Here is a 25,710-nt window from a genome sequence, read left to right on the forward strand (position 1 = left end):
TGAAAGCTGTTGAGCTGTTGCCTAATTGTTAGGAGGTTTGTGGAGCACTGGCTGTCGCTAATGTCCTGCTCCTCGTGTTGTACGTGTGACGTCTTAGAGGAGGGGAGTGGATTTGAGAAGGCGGCGCCGTGGGTATGTGATTGGCGCTTGGGGAGGAGTTGTGTGTATTGGAGGGAGAATAGGGGCGTAATGAGTTGAGCGGCTTAGTGGGGGTGCTTGGAGAGCTTGTTTTGAGGATGTTAACAAGTCTTTTGTCTTTCAGATTTAAACTATTAAGCGAAAATATTAATTGTTCGTAAAGAGGGCTTCGGTTGTCTATTGGATCATTTAAATTCTTATTCTTATTATATTTTTGGTCCAAAAAAAATGTATAAATTTTCGAACTCGGTCATGAGCCTGCCTTTATCTAGTCTTTTTAAAATTTGGAGATCCTGTTCGATTGTGGTAAAGCTATGTCCGGTGTCTTTCATATGGATGCTCATGGCTGAGTGTTTGTGCTTTTGGGCATTGAAATGTTCTGCATATCTAATTGCAAAGCTCCTACCAGTTTGACCGATATATGAACTGTTACATTCAGCACATTTCAGTCTATAAATGCCAGAGCCCGAAAATTTATTGTTGTCCGAGTTTATCTTATTGTGGTTGAAAAATAGCTTTTGATTAGAATTATGGGTCTTATAGGCTACCCTAATATCATGTTTTTTTAAAGGGGTAGCGATTTGATGTATAATGGGGTTAATGTAGGTGAATGATGCATATTTAGGCTTATTAATTTTAATTGGGGAGAGGTTTGTGGCCAATTTCAATTTCACTTTATTGATTATTTTCTGTATGATTGAGGGATTGTATCCATTGAAAACAGCTATTTCTTTTATGGTACTTATTTCTTTTTTTAAATTGACGGTTGACATGGGAATTTTTAACGCTCTGTACACTAAACTGTAAAATGAGGCTTGTTTGTGCGATTGTGGGTGAAGAGAATTTTGTTTTATGGTTGTGGGAGTGAATGAAGGTTTTCTGTGAATCTGGAAATCGAAATTGTTTAAGGTCCTGGTGATTGTAATGTCTAAAAAATTGATGATATTATTGTCCTCATCTTCTTTAGTAAACTTGATGCAATTGTCAAGGCTGTTTAAGTAAGTTAGTATGTCTTCACTATTATTGCAGCTTTTGTCTATTATTGCTAGTGTGTCATCGACATAGCGTAGCCAAAGACACAAACCGTTAATGCTGTTTGTTATTTTACTATTTTCGAGGTTGTCCATATAAATTTCGGCGAGTATTCCCGAAATGGGATCACCCATGGCTAGACCTTCTTGTTTGTATATCTTATTATTGAACGTAAAATAATTGTTATGAAGGACGAAAGTTAGTAACTGTAAGCATTCTTCTATTTCTAACTGACTTAAGGTGCTGTGTTTAGAAAGATTAGTTCGTATGATTTCGATAGTTTTTTTAGCGGGAATGTTCGAGAACATATTGGTAATGTCAAATGAGCACATTATGTGGTTAGGCTGCAAATTAAATTTATTTAAAGTTTCGCATAATTCTATTGAGTTTTTAATAGGGTGTTTATTGTGAAATGTGAAGTGTTTCTTAAGGAATTTTTGGAGGAACTGAGAAGTTTTGTACGTTGGGCTATTTCGGCTATTTATGATGGGTCGAATGGGAACATCATTTTTATGTATTTTTGGCAGTGATCTGACGGTGGGTAATTTGGGATTCATATTGATGAGTTTTTGATGTTCGTGTTCATTAAATAAGAAAGGTGAATTTTTTAGGATTGTTTTTAAATTACGCTGAGTTTTTAAGATAGGATCTTTTGAAATTATTGAGTAAGAATTATCGGAAAAGAAATCCTCCGTTTTTTTGACGTAGTCGTGTTTATTCATTAGGACTACGGCATTGCCTTTGTCGGCTTTCGTTACTATAACATTATTGGTGTCTACCTTTTTTCTTAATTCGTGGGTTTGTTTGAGAACGGTGAAATTATTGATGTCGGAAACTTCTTTTATAAGGGTGGGTAATTTCTTTTTTACCCACCCTTATAAAAGAAGTTTCCGACATCAATAATTTCACCGTTCTCAAACAAACCCACGAATTAAGAAAAAAGGTAGACACCAATAATGTTATAGTAACGAAAGCCGACAAAGGCAATGCCGTAGTCCTAATGAATAAACACGACTACGTCAAAAAAACGGAGGATTTCTTTTCCGATAATTCTTACTCAATAATTTCAAAAGATCCTATCTTAAAAACTCAGCGTAATTTAAAAACAATCCTAAAAAATTCACCTTTCTTATTTAATGAACACAAACATCAAAAACTCATCAATATGAATCCCAAATTACCCACCGTCAGATCACTGCCAAAAATACATAAAAATGATGTTCCCATTCGACCCATCATAAATAGCCGAAATAGCCCAACGTACAAAACTTCTCAGTTCCTCCAAAAATTCCTTAAGAAACACTTCACATTTCACAATAAACACCCTATTAAAAACTCAATAGAATTATGCGAAACTTTAAATAAATTTAATTTGCAGCCTAACCACATAATGTGCTCATTTGACATTACCAATATGTTCTCGAACATTCCCGCTAAAAAAACTATCGAAATCATACGAACTAATCTTTCTAAACACAGCACCTTAAGTCAGTTAGAAATAGAAGAATGCTTACAGTTACTAACTTTCGTCCTTCATAACAATTATTTTACGTTCAATAATAAGATATACAAACAAGAAGGTCTAGCCATGGGTGATCCCATTTCGGGAATACTCGCCGAAATTTATATGGACAACCTCGAAAATAGTAAAATAACAAACAGCATTAACGGTTTGTGTCTTTGGCTACGCTATGTCGATGACACACTAGCAATAATAGACAAAAGCTGCAATAATAGTGAAGACATACTAACTTACTTAAACAGCCTTGACAATTGCATCAAGTTTACTAAAGAAGATGAGGACAATAATATCATCAATTTTTTAGACATTACAATCACCAGGACCTTAAACAATTTCGATTTCCAGATTCACAGAAAACCTTCATTCACTCCCACAACCATAAAACAAAATTCTCTTCACCCACAATCGCACAAACAAGCCTCATTTTACAGTTTAGTGTACAGAGCGTTAAAAATTCCCATGTCAACCGTCAATTTAAAAAAAGAAATAAGTACCATAAAAGAAATAGCTGTTTTCAATGGATACAATCCCTCAATCATACAGAAAATAATCAATAAAGTGAAATTGAAATTGGCCACAAACCTCTCCCCAATTAAAATTAATAAGCCTAAATATGCATCATTCACCTACATTAACCCCATTATACATCAAATCGCTACCCCTTTAAAAAAACATGATATTAGGGTAGCCTATAAGACCCATAATTCTAATCAAAAGCTATTTTTCAACCACAATAAGATAAACTCGGACAACAATAAATTTTCGGGCTCTGGCATTTATAGACTGAAATGTGCTGAATGTAACAGTTCATATATCGGTCAAACTGGTAGGAGCTTTGCAATTAGATATGCAGAACATTTCAATGCCCAAAAGCACAATAAACACTCAGCCATGAGCATCCATATGAAAGACACCGGACATAGCTTTACCACAATCGAACAGGATCTCCAAATTTTAAAAAGACTAGATAAAGGCAGGCTCATGACCGAGTTCGAAAATTTATACATTTTTTTTGGACCAAAAATATAATAAGAATAAGAATTTAAATGATCCAATAGACAACCGAAGCCCTCTTTACGAACAATTAATATTTTCGCTTAATAGTTTAAATCTGAAAGACAAAAGACTTGTTAACATCCTCAAAACAAGCTCTCCAAGCACCCCCACTAAGCCGCTCAACTCATCACGCCCCTATTCTCCCTCCAATACACACAACTCCTCCCCAAGCGCCAATCACATACCCACGGCGCCGCCTTCTCAAATCCACTCCCCTCCTCTAAGACGTCACACGTACAACACGAGGAGCAGGACATTAGCGACAGCCAGTGCTCCACAAACCTCCTAACAATTAGGCAACAGCTCAACAGCTTTCAAGGTAAATTTTTAATTTTCACATTTTTCATCTCTCAATGATTTCCCGTTTCTTTTCTTTTTCAATCATTTCACTTAACTAATTAAGACAAATCCTCCATTTTCAGATTTCCCTCACATGTAGGACAGCTCAAACACCGATTGCACTGCACAACATTTTCGACCGTTGCCCATTTAACCAATAACTGACTTTCCCACACTTCAACAACAAAATATACGCAAATTTTTAGTCAACTAGGAAGAACCTAATGATGTTTTCAACTATCTTCATTTGAAGCTGGTGTTGTTTTAACTCTGTCTTAGCACAGCCTCAGTTATAATCAACAAAAGCTGTTCACTCGCACTGTGCACTCCATTCAAATAGAGAGTGACCAACGGAGTTTGACTACCTCATGAATTCTAGGGCGAATTATTTTGGTTGTAGCCAAATTATAAATAGTCAAATTGGAATGTTTTACCTTATCATTTTTAACAATTAGAAATAAGTGTACAGTAATTATAAATTGTGTTTTATTTTGCCAACATTTGTATATACTAACGCAGAACCACCATCGAACTCAATATCATACGGACTTTGATTACTTCCATTTTTATACTGTGCATTTTAATATTAAGAAACCACTAGCGTATTTTACTATGTGTACCTAACTAGTCTGTTGTTATTTCGTTTTGGATAGGACTTTGTACGTGTTTTTAATGTATTCTTTCTTATAAATATTGCTCATAATTTCCAACCAGACGTCTGGTTTAATTTTGAGGTGCTTTGATATGACTGATGATGCCCCACATGGAGGGCGAAACATGTCTCCATTTTAACGATGTTTAACTAAAAATGTTAACATCCAGTAATGTATTGAATAGGTTGGAGTCCAATAAATTCTTTTATATTATTATTATTGAGAATCTTTCAATACGGAAAATAAAATGATTTTCATTACTTGCAATGTAGTCAAGTTTTTTAAAAATTGCGGCCGAAACCCTTTGTTGCAGTCGTACATGGCCGAGTATAACCTCCAATTCATTGCTAAGTGTGACAGTGAAAAAGGACGGCAAGGGTGGAGATTACTAACAATATTAATACAAGTCAAATACATGTTATGATCGCCTCCGAAATGAAATACACCAAGTTACATCTACAGCTCGCACAGTACACAAATGTTTTTCTGCACTTTAAACTTGTAGATCACAATCTAATGTCACCGCCAAAATTAAACTAAAAGTGTCCTATCATATTTGGGAACATCAGCTCAACGAATGTTCATCAAGCAAGCCCATTTGGTGTCGCCTGTCAGATTCCCACTCTCAACAGTAGCATAGTCAATCTGAAGAGCTAAATTGGTTCTGAAGCACATTCATTGTATCCTCAACCGACTGTCTCTCCTACCACGGCAGCAATTATGGATATCTTTCTATAAAGAATTGTACAGAAGAAAACTGGGAATTTTCAATTTTCAAAACATCAGCAACCTTTGCATGTTTCAGTACATCACAGAGAGAGAACTTGTAAATAATATAAATCATATGCAGTGCAGAAGTAACCCCTGGCAGATGAAACAATGCCGATTTATCTCTATCATTGAGTTTCTACACCAAGTGCATTGTCTCAATGACTAACTTATAGTCTCCGATTCTCAATAGAATGGTGGTGGTTGTGAGTCATCAGTCCATAGACTAGTTTGATGCAGCTTCCATGCAACCCTATCATGTGCTAACCTTTTCATTTCTGCATAATAGAATGGTATGGAACTTTTAATAAAAGGGATTTTTTAATCATGTTTGGAACATATCTGGAAAAGCTGCTTTAACAGGTTCGTCATTAGTTCTAGCAGCGAAGGGAAGCACTCTGAAGTGTAGAATTGAGATTCTCAAATAAAGGAATGACAGCACAAAGGAAGGCACAACATGCCTTAAACTGGATGACAGAAACATTAAAAATACAATGTTTAAAAACACTTCTGTAACAAATTTCAAGGTCACAAGCAACGTTTTTCGAAAATATAGGCGTTCTTTAAGTATTTCGACCTGAATTCGATACTGAAAACATCTTATCATCCACAGTTTTTGCACAAATTGCATAAATTTGTAATTAATTTATATAAGCTTCATATGGGGTTTTAGAGTTCATTATAAGACATGAAAACACCATATGAAGCTCAGAAGCAGTACATTGCTTTGAACTGTTTAACATTTGCGCTCCTAGTGGCACGTAACGAACTGTCACGTTGCAAATGACGCTGCCTTTCCATCACTGTGTTGTGTTTGTAGACGGAAATGCTTGTTGGTCTTAGTGCAGTATGTCTATCCAAGGTTGTATAAACTCTCCAAACAGTTTATGTTATACATGTGGTGAACTTGTGGTGAAAAAAAGACTGAAGAAACATTATTACTTTCGTGAAAAAGTTCTACCACGCCCAATTTGGAGTGAAACTCGGCGACGTCGATAAACCATGCATTCCACGTCGTGTGCATTGTGTGTGTAGATTTACGACGGTGGGTGACAGGAAAGAAGTAATGGCGATTTGGCATCCCTATGGTCTGACAAGAGCAACAGAATCATACGGACGACTGCTACTTCTGCATCGGTATCTAATGTCTGCGTAGGCTGTGGTATAGGTAAATCGGGGCCATGTGGAATAGGACGAATTGCTGAGCGAATGTTGTTCGGATACTCAATAGTCTTGTTTTTCTTGTTGAAACCAGTTACCTTAAAAGAGCAGAGGACAATACTGTGCCAGCAGCTACCATCAGATTATACTGACAAAGTGTTTGAATTTCACTTCATTGAGCGGCCTTGAAACTTAAAGCAGCAATTGGTCATAGATCAGTCAGCTGTGGGGGTGGACACAAAACTGTTGAATCGAGTTGATACCACATCTTACGTAAATATAGATCTAAATCATCATTTTGCTTATTGATTTAAAGACATTAGATGTCCCCTATTTCTATGTTTAAAATCAGGAAAAAAAGGTGAGAGAATAAATGCAGTACTCCATTCTCAGCATAAACATAGGGCAAAGTCGTCTGCACTACATAATATGAACGAAAACTCATAACAAACTTAAGGCCAGCAATCACAATACAAAATGACCTAGCAATTGAAACTCAATTGAAAATTTTTTTACAAACAGTGAATAATCAATATACTGAATAAAAGTAGAGGAAATATACTTACTTTTCAGTGAATTTCTGGAAATACAGAGAGGTAACATTACATGCACTTCCTTCACCAGTCACAAAATAATTCTTCAGATCCTCTTTCAGTTTATCAAGTTCCTCATCTGTAAGACTCTGAGGATGTGCTACTATGACAAGCATCATTTCACCAGTCGTGGTGACACGCACCACAAGGTGCCGCCAATATCCTTGGCGTGATTCCATCCAATAAGGTTCCTTGTCAGATTTACGGACATATTCTTGAAACAGCTGGCCAAGCCACCACACAAAAGTCAAATTAGCAACAGGAACAAAAAAATACGAAATATATATCTCAAGACTTAAAACTGACTTACACGCTAAATCTCACGAGACTGGAAAAAATCACTACGAAAAGTCAAAGTTAAGTATTATAACAAATTGCCATGATCGAGTACAACCATGGCACAAATGAGATTATTGATGCTTCTTCACTTTAAACATCCTAACACGCACTTTAAATTATATAATTAACACACACTGAAAATTATTGCTCTTAAATAGGGTTGCTCATTTTCAATGCTTGGAAGAAGTTACTGTAGTCTGAATAGCCCGAACACTACTGCTCCCTGAATACCAGGTACATTCCAAGAAATATGAAGCATGTTACTGTCCTAACTTGCGAACTAGTAATTCTACTCTATATTATCATTGAGAATAAGTCAAATTTCTGCTGGAAAATACCCTTGTTTCCAAAAGCTGCTGAACCTTTTTTTCCAGTCTAGTGGATGTGATAATACATCAAGATTTTTATTCTATGAAAGTTAATTCATTCTCTGTACAGGCTCTACTACAGCTGTCCTTTGCAATAAAAAAGAGAACAGGAGATAGAACTAAGAATCAGTAGCAGAACCAAATAAATTGGGCTTATTGCATGCACTTAAGATTATACCACAAATGGAGCATACTACATGCTTCATTCCAAAATGTGGACGTTTAAGACAGCAATGTGCAACATAGAAAATACTGGGATCATCTTTAGTTCCCAGAAATTAAAAGAGGTTCTTTTGCATGATTATATAGAAAACAAGTACAGACACAGAATAAGTCGAGACTGACCGTGACCATTTGGATCAAACGTCCGGTCATGGTTCTCAGTAATGATTGCCTACCTTCACAGCTTCTCTCATTTGATCGGGCAAATGTTTTAGTGAATCTGCAGGCCCGACTCCCATAGAACCGTCCTTGTAGTTCTCCAGGCGGCATCCCACTGTGCGTTCTTGCGTGTCGGGATTTAACCCTAGACCGTGACAGTGTAAGCAAGCACGTAGTGTTTTATCACTCACTCACCAACATGCCCAGGAGCCTAATTACAATGGCAAGGCTGGATTGTAAACCAACCATAATCCTGGACATTCAACTTCTACAACAAGGTAATATTCACAAAGCACGCCCACTGGGCTCAGAAGAGAGAAGCAACATCATTTCAAGAATTGTTTTTAACAACACAATCTCCTTTAATGAAAGGAACATCCAATAAAAACAGGATTTCAATCTCTGTGCAAGATGAAAAATAACAATCATTTATACACATCTTGAAATAATTTCTACAAATATATGCGGCTCTGTCATTACTAGACAAGGCCACAATATTGTGAAATATCTAAGTGTGCTGGCCTTCTATATATAAAAGCCATTTCCTCAATAGAAATGCTCTTCTTTTGCAATGCATGCGCAGAATTAAAAAAGAAAGTGAAAAACCCATTATAAAAACAGGTTAATGTGTAAGTTGCAAATTTAGTTAATTTACTTTTAAATTTACCATACACACATTTAAAAACAAGCAATGGCATTCTCCAAGGAAAAGACTGCCAGCTTTGCACTTTTAAGTTAAATATCATTTCTTAAATTGAAATGAAATCTCCCACCATTCAAATTACAATATATAATAATAATATATTACCAAATGATGAAATACTGCGTTGTTAGCATTCCATGGGATAATCTAGGGCTTACCAATTCTAAATTCGCATTTATTACGATATGCATCAATAACAGGTGAAGGTCGTATATCCTCAAGTTGAAAACAAAGACCATCATGTTTCTCTTTCTGTTGTTCCGCCCAACCTGCAAGTTCTGGGTTGCGACGGACAACCAAGTCCCCAAGTCGCATTACCATTGTTTTTAATTCATCAGTCTTCTTTTTCAACTGTAAAGAGAACATGACAGTGAGATGAAATAGTTGGATGTACTTTTACACTACACAACAAATCCTGATAATGTAGATTTAGACGAAATTGACAGAATGAACTTACTGTTGAAGCAGAACTAAAACCTACAAAGCCAACATTTTTCTCCCACAGCAGTGCATTAATGAAAACACCCTGTACATACATAAATACAACCTTAAAGATGGCAATAAATTTTATACCTGTTCTTCATAAGGAATGTTGTGATAGGGAATATTCATCGTTAGCACTCTCTCATCCACAGTCTGATCAAGTTTTGCTTTCTTAGCATCACTATCTTCCCCAGCACTGTCTTCAGGTTTACGCTTCTGAGCATCAGTGGTCACAATCTGCAGGAAAAAATTTAATCATTAGTGCAGACAGTGGGTTCACAATTATTAACACTAGTATACACTATCCGTCTTACTAATAAACGGTGTATAACTTTTATACAAGGCTTATACACGTTTATGTGAAATTAGTTACTAATAAACCATGTATAAGTCTCCTAAGTATACATCTTGTTATAATTATTCATTGAATTGCTTACACCGACTAGGATCCTCGTATAAGCATTGTATAGCAGCGAGTAGCGCAAAAAGAAATGAGTGAGCAGTTTATTCTCGTGGTAATACTGTGACATTTTGGTCTATTGTGATCGGCCGTGAATTTTATAAGACCAGACTGTACCCCAGGTGTCTCGCGCGGTGTGCCGACAGGGAAATACAAAGGGATGATTTTTTTTTGGTTTATCTTTGGTGTAACCTGCTGAGGAGTGAAAGACCATGTTATTACCACGAGAGAAGACGAGAAAATTTTTAATACAGCCGAACCTTTCACCCACGACAAGTACATTTAAAATCTTTCGTCAGATTAACACGTCAGATCCGACATCCTAATAGTCACTCTCCAACAAGTATGCATAAAACCGTGATACCATACTTCAGGAAGGCACGAATAGTAATAATTGAAAATTAAGTTAATTAGGAAATTAATTATATAATTATTTAACAAGAAATTAACGGACATCTCAATTACAACGCCGAGGAATTCAGGATGTCAATTGAACCACGAGGTGTGACGTCAGAGCTCGGAACATCGGTGGCAAGCTAGTACTGGAATATTCGCAGTCATTCTCTCAAGTCTGTTTCGCTGCTGTTCTCTGCGGACTGCGCGATTGCTCGGGAAGCTACTACAGAAGATCTCGTACAAGCCTGGACAGCTGTCGTTCGCTCTACGAGGGGAGCAGTGTTATTTCAGGGCGGCTTTAACAGTTCATTTCAACATCCTCACAGACGTCAATAGTGTTAGGAAAGAAGGCACGTATCATCCTTTGCTAATTGTGAAACCACGAGTTCGATGAATTTGTGTTAATATTTTTGTGAAAGTTTCAGCGTACTACAAGTAATACGAGTTCGATACCGGCCAAGGACATGGAAGCCTGCAGTGTGAAGTTCGTGTGCCTTGGAGACATCACTTGGATCATGATGCAGCACTAAAAACCCAGAACCGACGCCAACGACGTCCTAATGCCTTGAATCCTGCCTAGAAGAACACCATGGTCATCAAGACATCCAAGTTAAGTCGACATTTCATTTATACTGGGTATTATCTGTTCTATGTAGCTGTAGTATGTAGTTAACTTTCTTCTTGAAGGGAGTATTAATTGTACAGTAGTTTGAGTAGCTTTTTGATATCTTTACCATGTTAGTGTCTGGCGTTATTCGATGTTGGAGTTGCGGTTTCACTTACTACGTGATTGTAAGGTGGATGATGACAGGGTGTCAACATCATCGGCCATGCGGGTTTCAAATAGTAATGTCATCGGACATGTATCTGATTTAAATATCAGCCATCTACTAATCTTTAAGGAATTTTACATTTCTATTCGGTTCCTATGATATTGAGGATTGTGTAAGCGTGATATTTTTATTCTTCGAAATGTATTTCTCTTATATTTTTGCCCTAAAGTGTTTGCTATATTTCACACGAGGCAGCCGGCTCATCTGACATATTAATGCTGTGCTAACGAGACGGATAGCTTTCTTTGAATCCAATTTCATACTTTTTAAGGAAGGATAGTATCTTATTATTATATTTATATGTGGTTCAAGTCATTTATGTAAATTTTCCCGTAATATTTTGAACGGATGTTGAGAGTTATTTTCGCTATATTACTTCTCACCTTGTGCCATGTGGTGAATTATGGCATGAATTATGCTGATTTTATGTGCTATTTGAAGGTGAATCTTCACGTTTTTATGGATAGAGGCACATTTAATATATTTTTGCGATGTTGAATGCATTGATGAACTGAGATTTTGGAATAATTTATCGTCATTTGACGTATGTGCGAGTTGTTATTTGTGAGCGGTAGGCGATAGCGTCTTCATTCAATAATGAATCACGAAGTAAACCACATGTCTTCCTTTCAAATAAAATTGAGTGTATGAGATAATTATTTGTCATACTGGATGAGCGTCATCACCAATAGCATTAAATCGAAGTTGTATAATATTATTCACTTCCTCAATATACGCTAAATGTTGGTAACGTAGATTGGCGATATTATTTTATTTTTTTTTTCAGTCATCATTACCTAGATTGTTTGTACCAGGTGGATTTCGTACAGGTGCAGATCATTATTTACAGGAGGCTGCTATTCCCAGGAGATGATTGGTCAACGTGCGGACAGATGTATACTTGTAAATATATTCTTAGTTGTAGTGGGTTGTAATTGTTTTTCTTTGGTGGATGATGGTAATGGGAGATCATTGCGTGTATTTTGTGTTGTTATTCCACAGGTTGTGTGACTTAATTTTGTTGTGCAATATCGATTTACATGTGTAACCATCGTTGTTCCGAATTTTGGCGTTGTCAGGATTATGACACATGGTTAAGGATTTAATTTAATTTTTTTTTCTTTCTCTCATTTGCTGGCCTACTTTGCCACGTAATATCACGTGTTATGTTACAACGAGCAGATAATTATTGAAAAGTCGATTTAAATTGGAAAGTGATTAAATTAAAAGTGAAATTAAGCGATAGAAGTAAATCGTTAAAATTCTTTTGTATTTTTTTTTTTTAATTTTGCTCAGTCATAACTTCAATATTTAAAATTTTGTTCCAGATTTTCCGGCATGAATTGACATGCGTGCAAGCATCATTCTCTAGAAAATCAAAGATAATATTCAAAGCAATATTCACAAAACAATGTGACATGGACGAAACAATTTTGTCAGAATTAAATAGAATTCATTAACTTGTACCATCTCATTTGTTTTAATTTTTGGATGTACAGCAAGAGTTGATATAAAATTAAATTTTAGCGATCATTTCACATAATCATCATTTTTGAGGAAGGTATTATTTTCTTTTGGAATAAATCATCCACCATTTATTTGGATTTGATGGTTCATTATTTACGAATATCTGCCCATCTCCTTGATCCACACCATTTTATCATGGAACATGTCAATCCCTTACTGAGCACCCCTGAGAGGGTCGCGTGCCTCCAAATGCTAGTCGTGGCTTAAACGGGCAGAATACAATAGTGAAATATTAGACTTATCCATTTAACACTGAACACATATTGAACAAATGGACAATAACGATCTTCACAATATTTTAAACATAGAAGACATACACCATTTAGAGGTTATGGTTAAAGTCTAATGGGGCTTATGGTTCCAATCTGTAGCTAGCTTCAGGTAGTTTTAGTCTCCCATTTTAGATGGCGCTGGAGGTCATTCATAACGTGTAGATAGTTATATACAGATTCTGTAGATGGCACGCAAGTAAGCATGAAATGAGCGATGTTAGTAATTAAAGGAAGTTTGTCTCAAAGTTAAGAAGTATTTCAAATCTAACCTCAATCAGTGGGCCCTTCTAACAAATTAGTCATATAACGTCAAGCACTGTGGAGACGACATTGCTGGATGGCATCGAATTCGACTTTACCCAATCGATTTTAAGCGATAGTTCCCATGATGCTACAGTATTTGTGGTTTGAATTCCAAGTGCTCATGTGCTTGTGCTGTAAATCTTTGTTCTTTGAGCTTGTTTATTTGAAATATATCTTTGCCAGTCCTCCTGAAATCCTGTTTCCTGTTTGAGTACACATCAGGGGCTGAAAGCTGAATAGTTCAATTAATGTAGTTCTATATATTTCCTGTCTCAGTGCATTTAATTGTTTTTTTTTTTATTTTCATGTGGTACTTGGATATTGATGTGATACCCCATTCTCTTGCATATGGTGTGCTCTGCTCTCTTGCTTTTGAAGGGATTTCATATTTGTTATATCAGCTTTGTGTTAATGTGTCAATCAATCATTTGAAGTTAGAGCTGCTTTGAGGTGTGTGGTTACGAAGGTGGTTAGAAAAGTCCTCGGAATGCACTAGAATTAAGTATCTTACCTCGGTGGAACTGATTTTGTTTTTCAACATAGTCCCCTGTAGACTAATGCATTTGGTCCAGCTATGTTCCAATGCCTTGATCCCATCTCGAAAATGAGATTCCTCCAGGCCTGAAAAATACCTCTCCAATTCGGCTGTCAGTTCTTCCCTTGTAGAAAATCTCCGTCCACCGAGGAAAATTTTCAGCTTGGGGAATAGATGAAAGTGCCAAATCAGGTGAATAAGGTGGATGTGGGAACAATTCGTACCCCAGTTCATGAAGTTCTGCCATGGCAGTAACACTTGTGTGCAGCGGAGCGTTGTCCAGATGAAAGATGATTTTTTCCCTTGCCAAACCAGGCCTTATTTTGCGTATCTTTTCCTGTAGTAGCTCTAGGAGGTTTGTATAATATTGCCCCGTAATTGTTTGGCCAGTAGGAAGACTATCAGCAGAATGCCTTTTGCATCCCAGAAAACTGAAGCCATATGTCCGTTCCGGCCGAACGCACTGCCTTTGCTTTCTTTGGTGGTGGTGGTGGTGAATCAGCCTGTTTCCACGGCTTTGACTGCTGTTTTGTCTCTGGGGTATAGTAGGACCCAAGTTTCATCTGTAGTCGCAAACCGGTGCAAAAATCTTGTTGGTTGCACTCAAAACGGGCCAGACTTTGTTCGGACATTTCCAATCTGGTGCGTTTATTGTCCAATATCAATATCTTGCGGATAATATTTTCATACCCAATTCTTCGGTTAAAATATAATATACCCGTTCAGAAGACATACCTACAGCTTCAGCAATCTCCCGCACTTTCAGTCGATGATCCTCCATGACCATTTTATGCACTTTTGCGATAAATTCTGGGGTCGTAACACTTTTTGGTCGTCCACTATGCGGATCATCATCCAAGCTCTCCTGACCAAATTTAAACTCGCTGGTCCACTTGGCAACAGTTGAAAATGAAGGAGCAGAGTCCCCCAGTGTGTCCTGAAAGTCGGCATGAATTTCCTTTGGTTCCATACCTTTCTTTACAAAGTAATCACTGCTCGAATCTCAGTTTTTTCATTGTCCCAAATCACTACGCGGGAACAGCAACAAAGAGTCGTCACTACCACACTCCTACAGCTAGAGCACTGACGCGCCACGTGTTCACTCACAAAGGATGTGAGATTATGCGCGGGAACCTCGTTGCTCTAGCACCGACATCTAGCGGTGATTCCGAGAACTTTTTAAACCGTCCTCGTATGTTCTCATAACATAGTATGCCATACAAACTAGGGGTATCAGATCGTTATTTACAACATAGTAAGTGCTTGGAAATAAAAATATATGAATTAAAATGTGTTGGGAATGGAAGTAGTAGAATGCATTATTATCGACGGGCGGGGGAGGGGAGCCAATGGCAGGGGAACCATGGGAGGAGGGGCAGGGGAAAGAAGAGGGGAGGAACTGTAAGCATATCCGGATGTGCGTCACTGCGCCGGATGTCGCTTCTCTGCGCTATCTGTTGAAAATAGCAGTAAGATAGTGCACAAAATGCGCACACTGGCGCTATCTCTGATGGGAGACAAACTACTAGCACCGAGTGACTTGGTACCGAAATTTATCATTGAGTTTCATATCTATTCTATTCTCTTTGGGTTAGACATCTTTGTACAGTAAAACACTTTAAAGAGACAATGACAGTGAAAATCTATAAAAGAAATTATGGTTGGGCGTATTTTTGTGCAATGTGTTACTGCTTAATGGACTTTTGAAATTGTGAGTTTATTATACATTATCTGGCTCTACACAAAGATCTTTCTCAAATTTGAGTATAAAAAGGAACATATTCCTTGACATAAAAAAATGGTATAACTTAAAAACCGTAAGTAATATGATTTCCATACTTTGTAATTGAATAGGCAGATATATGATGTATATGCCTAATAGAAACTTTTTTATAAAACCTCTTTCTAGCTACAAAACAGTTTTTCCTTTCTCCTGGAAAGGAAGGATTTTGGAATGTGTACCCTTTTCAACTCACTGATTCAATTACAATTGCCTACATTTTCAGTACTTTCCCAGTTAGAAGCTCTTGATCTTTTCTTAAGCTTTTCCATTTCTTTTGTGGCGTTCATTACACAAGCAAACTGGAATTCAAGAGGACAAATTGGGGCAAAATTTGTTTATATGTAGGGGAGTTAGGGATTAGAATAACTCACCAAGGGAAATGATCAATAAATTTCCAATTTTTTTGCGATCATTTAAGAAAAAGTTAGGAAAACAACAGATAGGGAAACTGCTATCTGGGCAACTGCCCTAAATGCAGATCAGTAGTGACTGCTTTAATGAATAATTGAAATGTTGATATCAATATAAGGCAATTCCCAGCTGTCTTACTGTGTGCTGCCACCGCCTTTTCGATATGCCGTGCTACTGCCGGACTTTTCAAAACGTTTTGCTCGTAGATAACCAGCAGAGCTATCATAAGGCGGTGAACATGCAAAATACGTCAGTGAACTGCAGGAAGAGACTCCTACAACTTGGAACGAGTGCATTCGTGCTGTATAATACAATGCGCATACCACATTTATTAGCAAGAAAAATATACGCTTATACATGGTTTATACACTGTATAACCATACAAATGCTAAACAACTGTATAAGGACTTTTTATTAGCAAGACGGTATGGGTATATACCTGGCGAAGAGACTGAACAACTACACTAGCAAGTACCACATCTGCTCGCATTTAACTCGCTACCAAGTATATCTCGCTCCCCATACTTAACACTTCAGATTGCAGGGGGAAAAAATTCACACACAACTCACAATTTCCAACATCAAAAGACATACAGTACATACACGAAGTAAAGCTTGGGTATTCCATGGACGTGCCTACATTAAATAAATATCGGAACTGTACCAATTGCTGTTGCAGTACTTTGGATGCGAGAGTAACAAAAAGCTGCATTTCCTTCTACCTGTAGAACGGTTGAGGCTAGCTGTTGTAACAAAAACACGTAACTCAAAACCCCACCCCAAGGCCGCATTACTTAGCCACTCACACTCAACTATCCCTCTCACTCTTTGTCAATATGCTTATCGCTACCCATCCGACAGAGCAGATCATGCGAACTGGGAGTGTTTCCCTGTCCAGGCAGTCAGGTTATCACGGTATTAGGCATCATCGTCCTGGAGTATTGTCAGCCAGTACAAGTACTCTGCCTTCACGGTTCGTGGTTTCTCAGTAAGGTTTTCTCGTGTAGGTCGATCTTTAAGCTGTGGAGAAACGAGGAGTTATACGGCTGGGTTTTAACTCAGAAAAGTGATAAAACATGCTGAACATGGTAACAGAGCTGCTGGTCGAGAATTCAGAGTGACCGAGTTTAATGTTCGCTACTGGCATAAATAGAAAGCTGTGCTAGAAACCACCAACCGAACACGCTGAAACATTCACAGGGCTGAACACTAGTAAGTTTCCTGAGCTTGAAGAGTTGCTTCATTACATTAGAGGTGCGAAATGATTGCTTCAGTATCTCGCACGAGATGCTAAATTTCAAAGCACGCAAATTAGCGATTTAAGGAAGAATCAGCTGTTTGGATATGAAAGTGAGCCGGAGTTGGATCTGTAGATTCAGGACACGAAAGGGAAACAAAACATCTGTAAGAATGCCAAGTGTTTTCAGCAACAAAATCATACAATTTTATCTCAATGTGATAGCAATGCAGAAGAAAACAATGACCTCATATCAAATTCGGAATTCAGATCAAACCCGATAAAACTTCAACAAGCCATGCAACACCAAGGGAAAATCTAGCATGCTCGTACAAACAAGTTGGTGTGAAAAACAGTGTTGCACTGTCATGCTAGCAATAACTGCAGGCAGAAGAAAATTGCCACAAAGCAAGTTATTTTCAAAAGAAAAACCGCCTAAAGTGAAGTTTCCCAAAGGCATTCATGTACGGGTTCCAGAGAAAGGACGGATGGATGCAGCTCGTTCAGGACTGGGTCCGTATAGTGTGTATTGACAGTGATGTTTTAATGTACTGATTACAATGGAGATGTGCATTAACTAAGAATCAAACAAGCGCTTTAATATATACTCCGTACGGCTCTACTTCTAAATTGACGTTTTGGCAGATTTTGGCTCTGTCTGGTGGTTATGCGCTGAAGCATAGACATCCAACCAATCCCAAGCTGTCATTCATATCGATTTATATCGGCAGAGCACGATCTCTAAACTTGGTTGCCAACTCTAATATTTACACTCACCACGTGGTTAACCTATCTCGCTCAGCGTGTATGGTATTCGGTATAGTTCGCGATCTTTTGCATTTTCCTTCAGTAATTAGTGTGTTTTTCATATTGTTGGAGGTTTCCAGTGCCCTTTGTAAGCCATAACCTCCTTTCTGTGCCAGCCATTAGCCGTTAGTGTTGTGTTATTTCCTCATTCTCTTTTATTCTTAATAATACATTATCTTTTTGTGTAGTTTTTTGTGAATTTGTTTTCAATCCATATTCATTGGTTTTTCTGAGTACGATATTACTTTTACAAGGGTGTTTTACCGTGGTCGTATTGCATCAGCTGTTCTAGCGGGTGTAGCGCGTTGGCAACAGAGTAAAAGCGATGCTCATTTGTTTTGCAAAACTTCAATTTAGAAGTAAGGCCATACAGAGTAATGACTTAAGTCTCCAAAGATAGAAACCTAGGCTCATATATACTTTTGAGTTTTGGTTTCCTTTAATTTGTGCTTAAAGGTAACAATTACAGATACTGGAGGTTTCATTTGCGTAGTCCAACAGATGAATGGTTAGTGATGACTTGTGGAGAAGGTTAATGATTAAGGGTTAATACTCATCTTCAGAAATGGTAGATGTAGTTTTCAACAGTACCAACTGATACAAAATGTAAAATGCCCTCATATCTGAAAAAATCTAATCTGGTGTTCCCATATCACTGTTGGATAGTTTTTATTTCTGTGTTCGGTAGTACGTTTTCTTGCCCAACACGTTCTTTTACCTTGTCGCCAGCAGAAAATTCGTAAGGCTTAAACGGTATACAAATATTAACAATTTGAAAAATCAAACATGGCATACATCAGAAACTTAATTCAATTCTATGAAGAAACAGCCTTCATAGTTTTTACTCACATCACAGCTGAGAAGCTTTCCTCTCCACATATACTGGTCAAGAGCCTTAACAGCTCGCTGCTGTTCCTCAGCTGTAGAAAAAGTCAAATGAAGCCAAGGATTTCCTCTCTTGGGAATTTTAACATAATTCAGAGCAAGTCCAAGGTGTTCTTTCACTAACTTCTTGAATGCCTGCAAACACAAGAAAATACATGGTTAATCACCAACAGACCTCAATCTTAACTGCAGATAAGGTAACTGCTTATACTTACATTTAAACTAGTCTAAATGAAAACATACATAAAATGTTTATACTGTAGTCTCTTGAATAAACAAAAGGTAGCTGCATGAGTCGCACATAGAAATAAGAGCTTTACACTGAACCCTAACTAGGGCTCATTTCGTAATACAGTAGAATATTCATTGGCAAGAACTGAAGCCACAGCTGCCCTGATGAGAAAGATTTGTGAGCAAATTTTGTCCATATCCACTGGCAGTGCAGAACCATAAATGCAGGAGGTAACAGTTCAGTTCAATATTTGTATTTATTTGGCTTATTTAAAGGGGCGAAGTTGGAGCGCTTGCCACCCCTCTTACACGTAAACACATGCAGCAAGCTTGGTCATCTCAAACTAATAAGTTTTACTTTGATTACAAAGCACAAAAATTCAGATTTTGCTTAATAAAGAATTGCCTTAAGCTATGGCCAGGATTCAAATCACGTCTGATGTTACTTGTTTTTTACGTAACTCCTTTTAGTGGTTTTCAGAGACGCCAAGTTCCGGAATTTTGTCCTCCAGTTATTTTATGTGCCAATAAATCTACCGACACAAGGCTGACATATTTGAGCACCTTCAAATACCACCGGACTGAGCCAGGGTCGAACCTGCCAAGTAGGGGTTGGAAGGCCAGCTCCTCAACCGACTGAGCCACTCAGCCCGGCAATTATCTAAAATATAAAATATGTAAGAGGCAACAATTTCCCTTATATCCTCGTTTTGTGCATCTTTGAACCATTTTCCTACCCCTTGGAAAATTGCCACAGTCAAGGAAACACCTTAAAGTTTACAGCTAAGTCTTCCAGACCTATCTGCCTCTTGTCAGTTCTTGAAAAGATTCTGGAGAAACTAATCAGAATTATGTACCACATGCATCATCACAGCTTATTATCTCAATTTCAGTGCAGCTTTACCTCACGATGCAATTCTCCATGCAACTGAATGGATTCAGAACACCCTCTCAAAGCAAAAAATAGGCTTAATCTCTTTGGCCATATCTGGTGCATTTGATAATGCCCGGAGACCAAAAATTTTTATCAACTAAAGAAAAAATGCCCACGTAATCTGTACAAAATCACTCAAGCATACTTCAGCAAAAGAAAAGTGAAACTTCAAATCGGAACAACAATTTCAACTAAATATATCAAAGGATGCCTGGAGCCCAGGATTTTGAAATCTCTTGTATGATATCATTCCCACGGACTGCAAGAATGTTGCTCATGCTGAAGCACTTTTTTTAACTGAAGCTGACAATGACACAAGGACTTGAATGAACACAGCACTACATATGTTCAACTGGGGTTCCATAAACAAGCTCCAATTTAATCCACTAAAAACTAAGGCTATAGTTGTCACGAGAAGAAGAAACCTGATAAAGCCACAACTCTCCTTTCCTTCAAGACTTCTTTTGGCTTCTTGTTTCTGCCTTCTTTGCTTTACCGGGGGCCTGTTCCACGAACGAACTTTTCAACTTTGCACTTTTCACTTTTCAATTCTTGCAAAGTGCAAAGTCTTTCTGTTCCATCATGAACAGGTTGTACTTTTCAATTTCTTCGCAAAGTGAAAAGTCTTTGCGAATGAGTGATCCGATCGAGTTTATCCCATGAGCAAGCTGTATTAGGCCTAATACTCTATGATTTTAATGCTTTATTTTCGTGGTGAACTTGGCGGTATAATTGTCGTACCGTGAAAGTGTTTATCATGGGAAAGAAAGGTTATTACAAGAAGCTGGCTGTGCTGGAAGTTGTCAAAGAGAAACGTGACATCCTTTTTCAACAACTTTAAAGATAACCTCTCAAATGATGACATCAATGTTGAGAGTAGGCTACCGTCAACACATCCACACACAGAACGAAATTCGCCCTTTATAAGAAATCCCGTCGCTTTATTGAGTGGATTATCAGGCCAACGTACTGTTAGGTAACTGTTCGCAAAAAAATGATTTTGATGTCCCATGCACTACTGCTACACCGTGCTGCTGGGCACCATTTACTAACCAATGTAAGCATATATGAATGTTCTTTTTCAGAAAGGAATTGACTTCTTTTTGTTGCATGTTTCAATAAACGATCGATCATTTCAAGAATATATAGTCAGCCTGTGTTGGGTTAATACGAAATCTCTCGCGATATTACGTCTAAGTGAGGTTATGAAAATGAATCCTGTCTTTGTACGTTCTATTATTGTATTCTTCATCACCGTCCTCACTTAATGCTAACAAAAGCTCACGTCGTAACATGTTTATATCACTAAACCAAATTCTACGCCGAGAAACAAATGTACACACTTTTTAATTCATATATGAAAAGGGAATCATCTCTTTGCAAGATTTATGAAAACTTTTCACTTCATTTCCTTGCACTTTGCATTTCTGTACCAATGGAGGAACATAACAGGCTTGAAAAGTGGAAAGATTCCTAACTTTTCACTTTTCAAGCTGAATCTGAAAAGTGATGGTGGAACAAAATCTGAACTGAAAAGTGCAAAGCTGCAAAGTTCGTTCGTGGAACAGGCCCCAGGTCTTCAACTGACTTTTCAGTTCCAGAGGCGCTGTAAATCTATTTTTCTCAGGATGTCTTGAGCAAAAATTCCTAACTTGAAGGTAATTCTCTTTAATACCTTCATCCTGGCTAAGTTCCCGCCATTAAATATAAGAACTGTATCATACGTTGCAATTCTGACAATGTGGTTTTAGAGCATCGTTTCCTCAATTTAGAGATTCATTTGGATTTGGGTTTTGCCAAGAACACACTTTTTGAGAAGTTCAGGATCGGCCAGAAACCTGTAAGTGGGCTTGACAAATTCTCGGATACATTTTGTAAGCCTCTGCTAGTGGATGTAGGGGTTATTATCCCTCTGAGCCCGTAGATATTTACAGCAGCTAATGTGGCACAGATTACAAATGGGTTGTTCATCTGTTTACACCATGTGAAAATATGTATCCGATACAGTTCTTACTTCGGACCTAACCTCATTCCTGGTTTCTTTCTAATGTCTTACGTACATTAACTTCCGCAAAATCAGTTTATCCAGTCTTCTATACACTCTTTGTGCCCATAGCACTATTGAATGATGAAAGAATCCAACACTTGCGTAAGTCTCCGTCAGTAGCAGAAGGCAAAAAAAGAATTCACATAAACAAAGCAGCTGGTCTGGTATTGTTTGTAAGATGCAGAACACAGATTATTTATAAAACCAGAGTATGTATCCCGTGCAAGTTTGCTTGAAAGAAATCCACGTAATCATTCTTCACCGAGCTAGTATTGAAGTAATGCTTCAAAAGTGGGCGTGGCAGTAAGGTTGCATCACACATTTAATTATTTTTCAGGCAGTTCGGATGCAATTTCATCCTTGAAACTTTGGGAACATATTGTCAATGAGTTCTAGTATTAAATAAAAGATAAATTGAAAATTGACATTTTGGGCCCATTTCATGAATTATTAATAATTGATACTCTTACATTAAAATGCTTTTTGAGAGAGGTGATGTGTCGACAGCGGAACGGCCATTGCAGTATTCAGTAGTAGCTCATGAAGCTAACCATACAACCCATGTTTAGAGTTCGTGGTTTATAGCATTTAAAAATCAGTGATTTAGCGTTTTGATTTTCAAATTTAGCGTTTTGTAGCATCTAAACTTCTCAAATTTAGCATTTTGTAGCAAATTGGTTAAAAATAGGCATAATTTGCTAAATTGCACACACAACAGTTGGAGTAAAATCATACTGTTTAATCACACATTGCTCATCATGCAGTTTTGAATTCACTATGGAAAATAAGACAAACATCAACATTAGACTGCAAGAAGTATTAACGAACACACAGGAATATGCTTATTTTCAAATTCACAAACACAATTTCAAAGTGAAAAATACTATTCTGAACGTATTTATCACAGTACAACACACCTACAAGGAAGAGGAATTTCAATGATGATTTAAGTACAACATACTAATTATTTAAAAGGTATCCTTCATTTGAGACCGCCTATCAGTTACAATTATGTTGTACTTGCTAAAAAAAACTCTACATCGACACTGTCCGTAGAGGCCCAAATGCACAGAAGTGCTGCCAAGGCAAAGGAAAGCTTGCAAAACATTTTTTTCTTCTTCAAGTTTTTGATTGCAGAGTCGGCACATCAATATAGGCCGTCTGTATCCTTACATAAAAATGTCCCGATTTCTGACTTTCGGCATGCTGTTTGATCGTCACTTCGCTTCTACCCATGGCCAACAGACAATAAAATAAATCGCTACCGTACTTTTAAACAGAACTACTACTCAACACCAATGTCAAGAATAACCGACTAAGATCAAGGGTCAACACACAAAGAGAATGAACGTGGTGCTTGAAAGTGTATTTGCTGTTTGATTGACTGGTCTTTGCAGTGCTCTTTAGCCAGTGAAAGAAATTCCACACATTGAATGGTTTAACCCTTTGGCCTGCCATTACTTGTGAAAGGAAATATTCCCTTACATACTATTTATTTTTCGTCACTTTAACATAAATTTGATTAATCACATAGGCTACATAAGAATACACAAAGCAAAGTGAGCTTTTAGCACGTCTATAGTAACAGGAAACCAATGTTTTTGTTCGTAAGTATTACTGGTTTCAAGGGAAGCAGATAAATTAGCAAGAAATGTATTGGCTTCCTAAGTAACGTGATCCCAGAACTGTGGGGTTAGAAATTCATTCCCTAAGTCCATTTCTTTCGGATTATTACCCAACCCCCTCCTCACTATAGAGTGAATTTCAAAAACTGGTTTACACAATCAATCACGTTACAGAAAGAGGCTTATTGTCAATAAGATCATAATTCCAAGTATCATTTTACTAGACTTCTCAACGGGCGAGTTGGCCGTGCGGTTAGGAGTGCGCAGCTGTAAGCTCGCATCCACGAGATAGTGGGTTCGAACCCCACTGTCGGCAGCCCTGAAGATGATTTTCCGTGGTTTCCCATTTTCACACCAGGCAAGTGCTGGGACTGTATCGTAATTAAGGCCACGGCCGCTTCCTTCCCATTCCTAGGCCTTTCCTGTCCCATCGTCGCCGTAAGACCTATCTGTGTCGGTGCGACGTAAAGCGACTAGCAAAAAAAAAAAAACTAGACTTCTCACTCGCTCTTGTTGCATTCTGGTTTTGTCACGTAGTTTCAATTGGTACTATCATCTCGGAACTGAAATCGGAATCACTTTCATCACTGTCATTTGAAGAAGTATTTTCACTCTCCAGAGAATCTTTTCCACTTTCAACATCACTATTTTCAAGCCAGTTACGAATAAACTCATCCATGCCGCGCTTGGATGCCGCCATGATTGTTTACAACGAGCGGCAAAATGAGGTGCTTTTTATTTTCCGTACTTCAGCTCAGAGTTACTATTTACACAGAGAAAATAGCTTCAGGTATCATCTGACATCAATCGGTTAGGCTGCAAAACAAAGAGAATAAATCTCTCCGACCAGCTAACTGCGATAATGAACTTATAGATGTTCCGTGCACCAAGACGGAAGTGACCGGTAAAGCATATTACCGCTTTACGATAGCAATGGGCGCCGTAATAATTATTTCTCCTGAAATAAGTAACATTTATATCTTATTTTTAAGAAAAATGCATAGTTTTTAAAAATATGTTTATTTTGTATAAAACTGAGAGTTTTACATCTATTTCGCATAAATTGTATAATTTCGCATTTTGAACCAATTTCGCATTTTATCGCGAATTCGAAATCGCTAAAAACCACCCGTACGGGTCATATGAGATGAAGGCACATACACTGACAAAGTTTCGGCATATTTCGCATTTATCGTAAATGCTAAAAATCACAAACTCTACCCACGTTCTATCTGTTTACTGCTCTGTTTCGGGTATTATTAACGCTGTAGTGGCTTTGCGTTTCTTTTGTGCTAATATATAGTAACATATCAAGTTGGTATTCTTTGTCTTGAACACCAAGATTTAGTTAACCATTTTAACTTACGTTATAAACTATTTTACCTACTGATGCTGAGTGAAATGGTAGTTTGGGGAAGGTCTAAAATTGAATCCTGAAGTACTGTATATATTGGTCCTATCCATAAATGCAACACAAAAGTTATAGAGAATACAATTTCTGGGCATTTGTCACATATTTACACCTCTGTAACCTGTTGGAGAAAATTTCTGGGCATTTACAGCAGAACTCTTATGTTCGGGACCGGCGCGGTGCCGGATTACCAGAAATGCCGGACTATCGGACGGTACCTCTTACGATATAGGTTGAGTTGTACAGCGAAAACAGCTGTAACATGGCGTTTAGCAGGAAAATGTTGATCAGCAAAATCATTACTTCAATAACTTTAGGGCAGCACCAAATTTTCATTCAACACATTCAGTTTACATATGTACTGTAAAATATTTTAGTGTGACTTAGAAAATCTTGAATGCCTGTTTTCTAGATCGTTGTCGCTTGGCATAAAATTATTTCCGTTGATATGTAAATCAATAAGTTCAGTGGCATTAC

General features: G+C 37.6%; 1 protein-coding gene and 1 long non-coding RNA gene across 4 annotated transcripts in view; one reads left to right on the top strand and one right to left on the bottom strand.

Annotated features, from left to right (window-relative positions):
- Positions 1-25,710, top strand: part of LOC136872576 (uncharacterized) — a 317,281-nt gene that overhangs the window by 240,952 nt on the left and 50,619 nt on the right. The window lies entirely within an intron of this gene.
- Positions 1-25,710, bottom strand: part of LOC136871773 (tRNA (uracil-5-)-methyltransferase homolog B) — a 58,138-nt gene that overhangs the window by 21,645 nt on the left and 10,783 nt on the right. For both annotated transcript variants that reach the window (XM_067145348.2, XM_067145347.2), the window contains exons 3-7: positions 18,950-19,120; positions 9,627-9,773; positions 9,212-9,404; positions 8,368-8,495; positions 7,236-7,486 (exon numbers count right to left, since the gene is read on the bottom strand). In XM_067145348.2, coding sequence (XP_067001449.2) covers positions 7,236-7,486; positions 8,368-8,495; positions 9,212-9,404; positions 9,627-9,773; positions 18,950-19,120 — 890 coding nt within the window. The remainder of the gene's footprint in view (positions 1-7,235; positions 7,487-8,367; positions 8,496-9,211; positions 9,405-9,626; positions 9,774-18,949; positions 19,121-25,710) is intronic.

The sequence above is a fragment of the Anabrus simplex genome, chromosome 4 (genome assembly GCF_040414725.1).
Source record: "Anabrus simplex isolate iqAnaSimp1 chromosome 4, ASM4041472v1, whole genome shotgun sequence".
Lineage (NCBI taxonomy): Eukaryota > Metazoa > Arthropoda > Insecta > Orthoptera > Tettigoniidae > Anabrus > Anabrus simplex.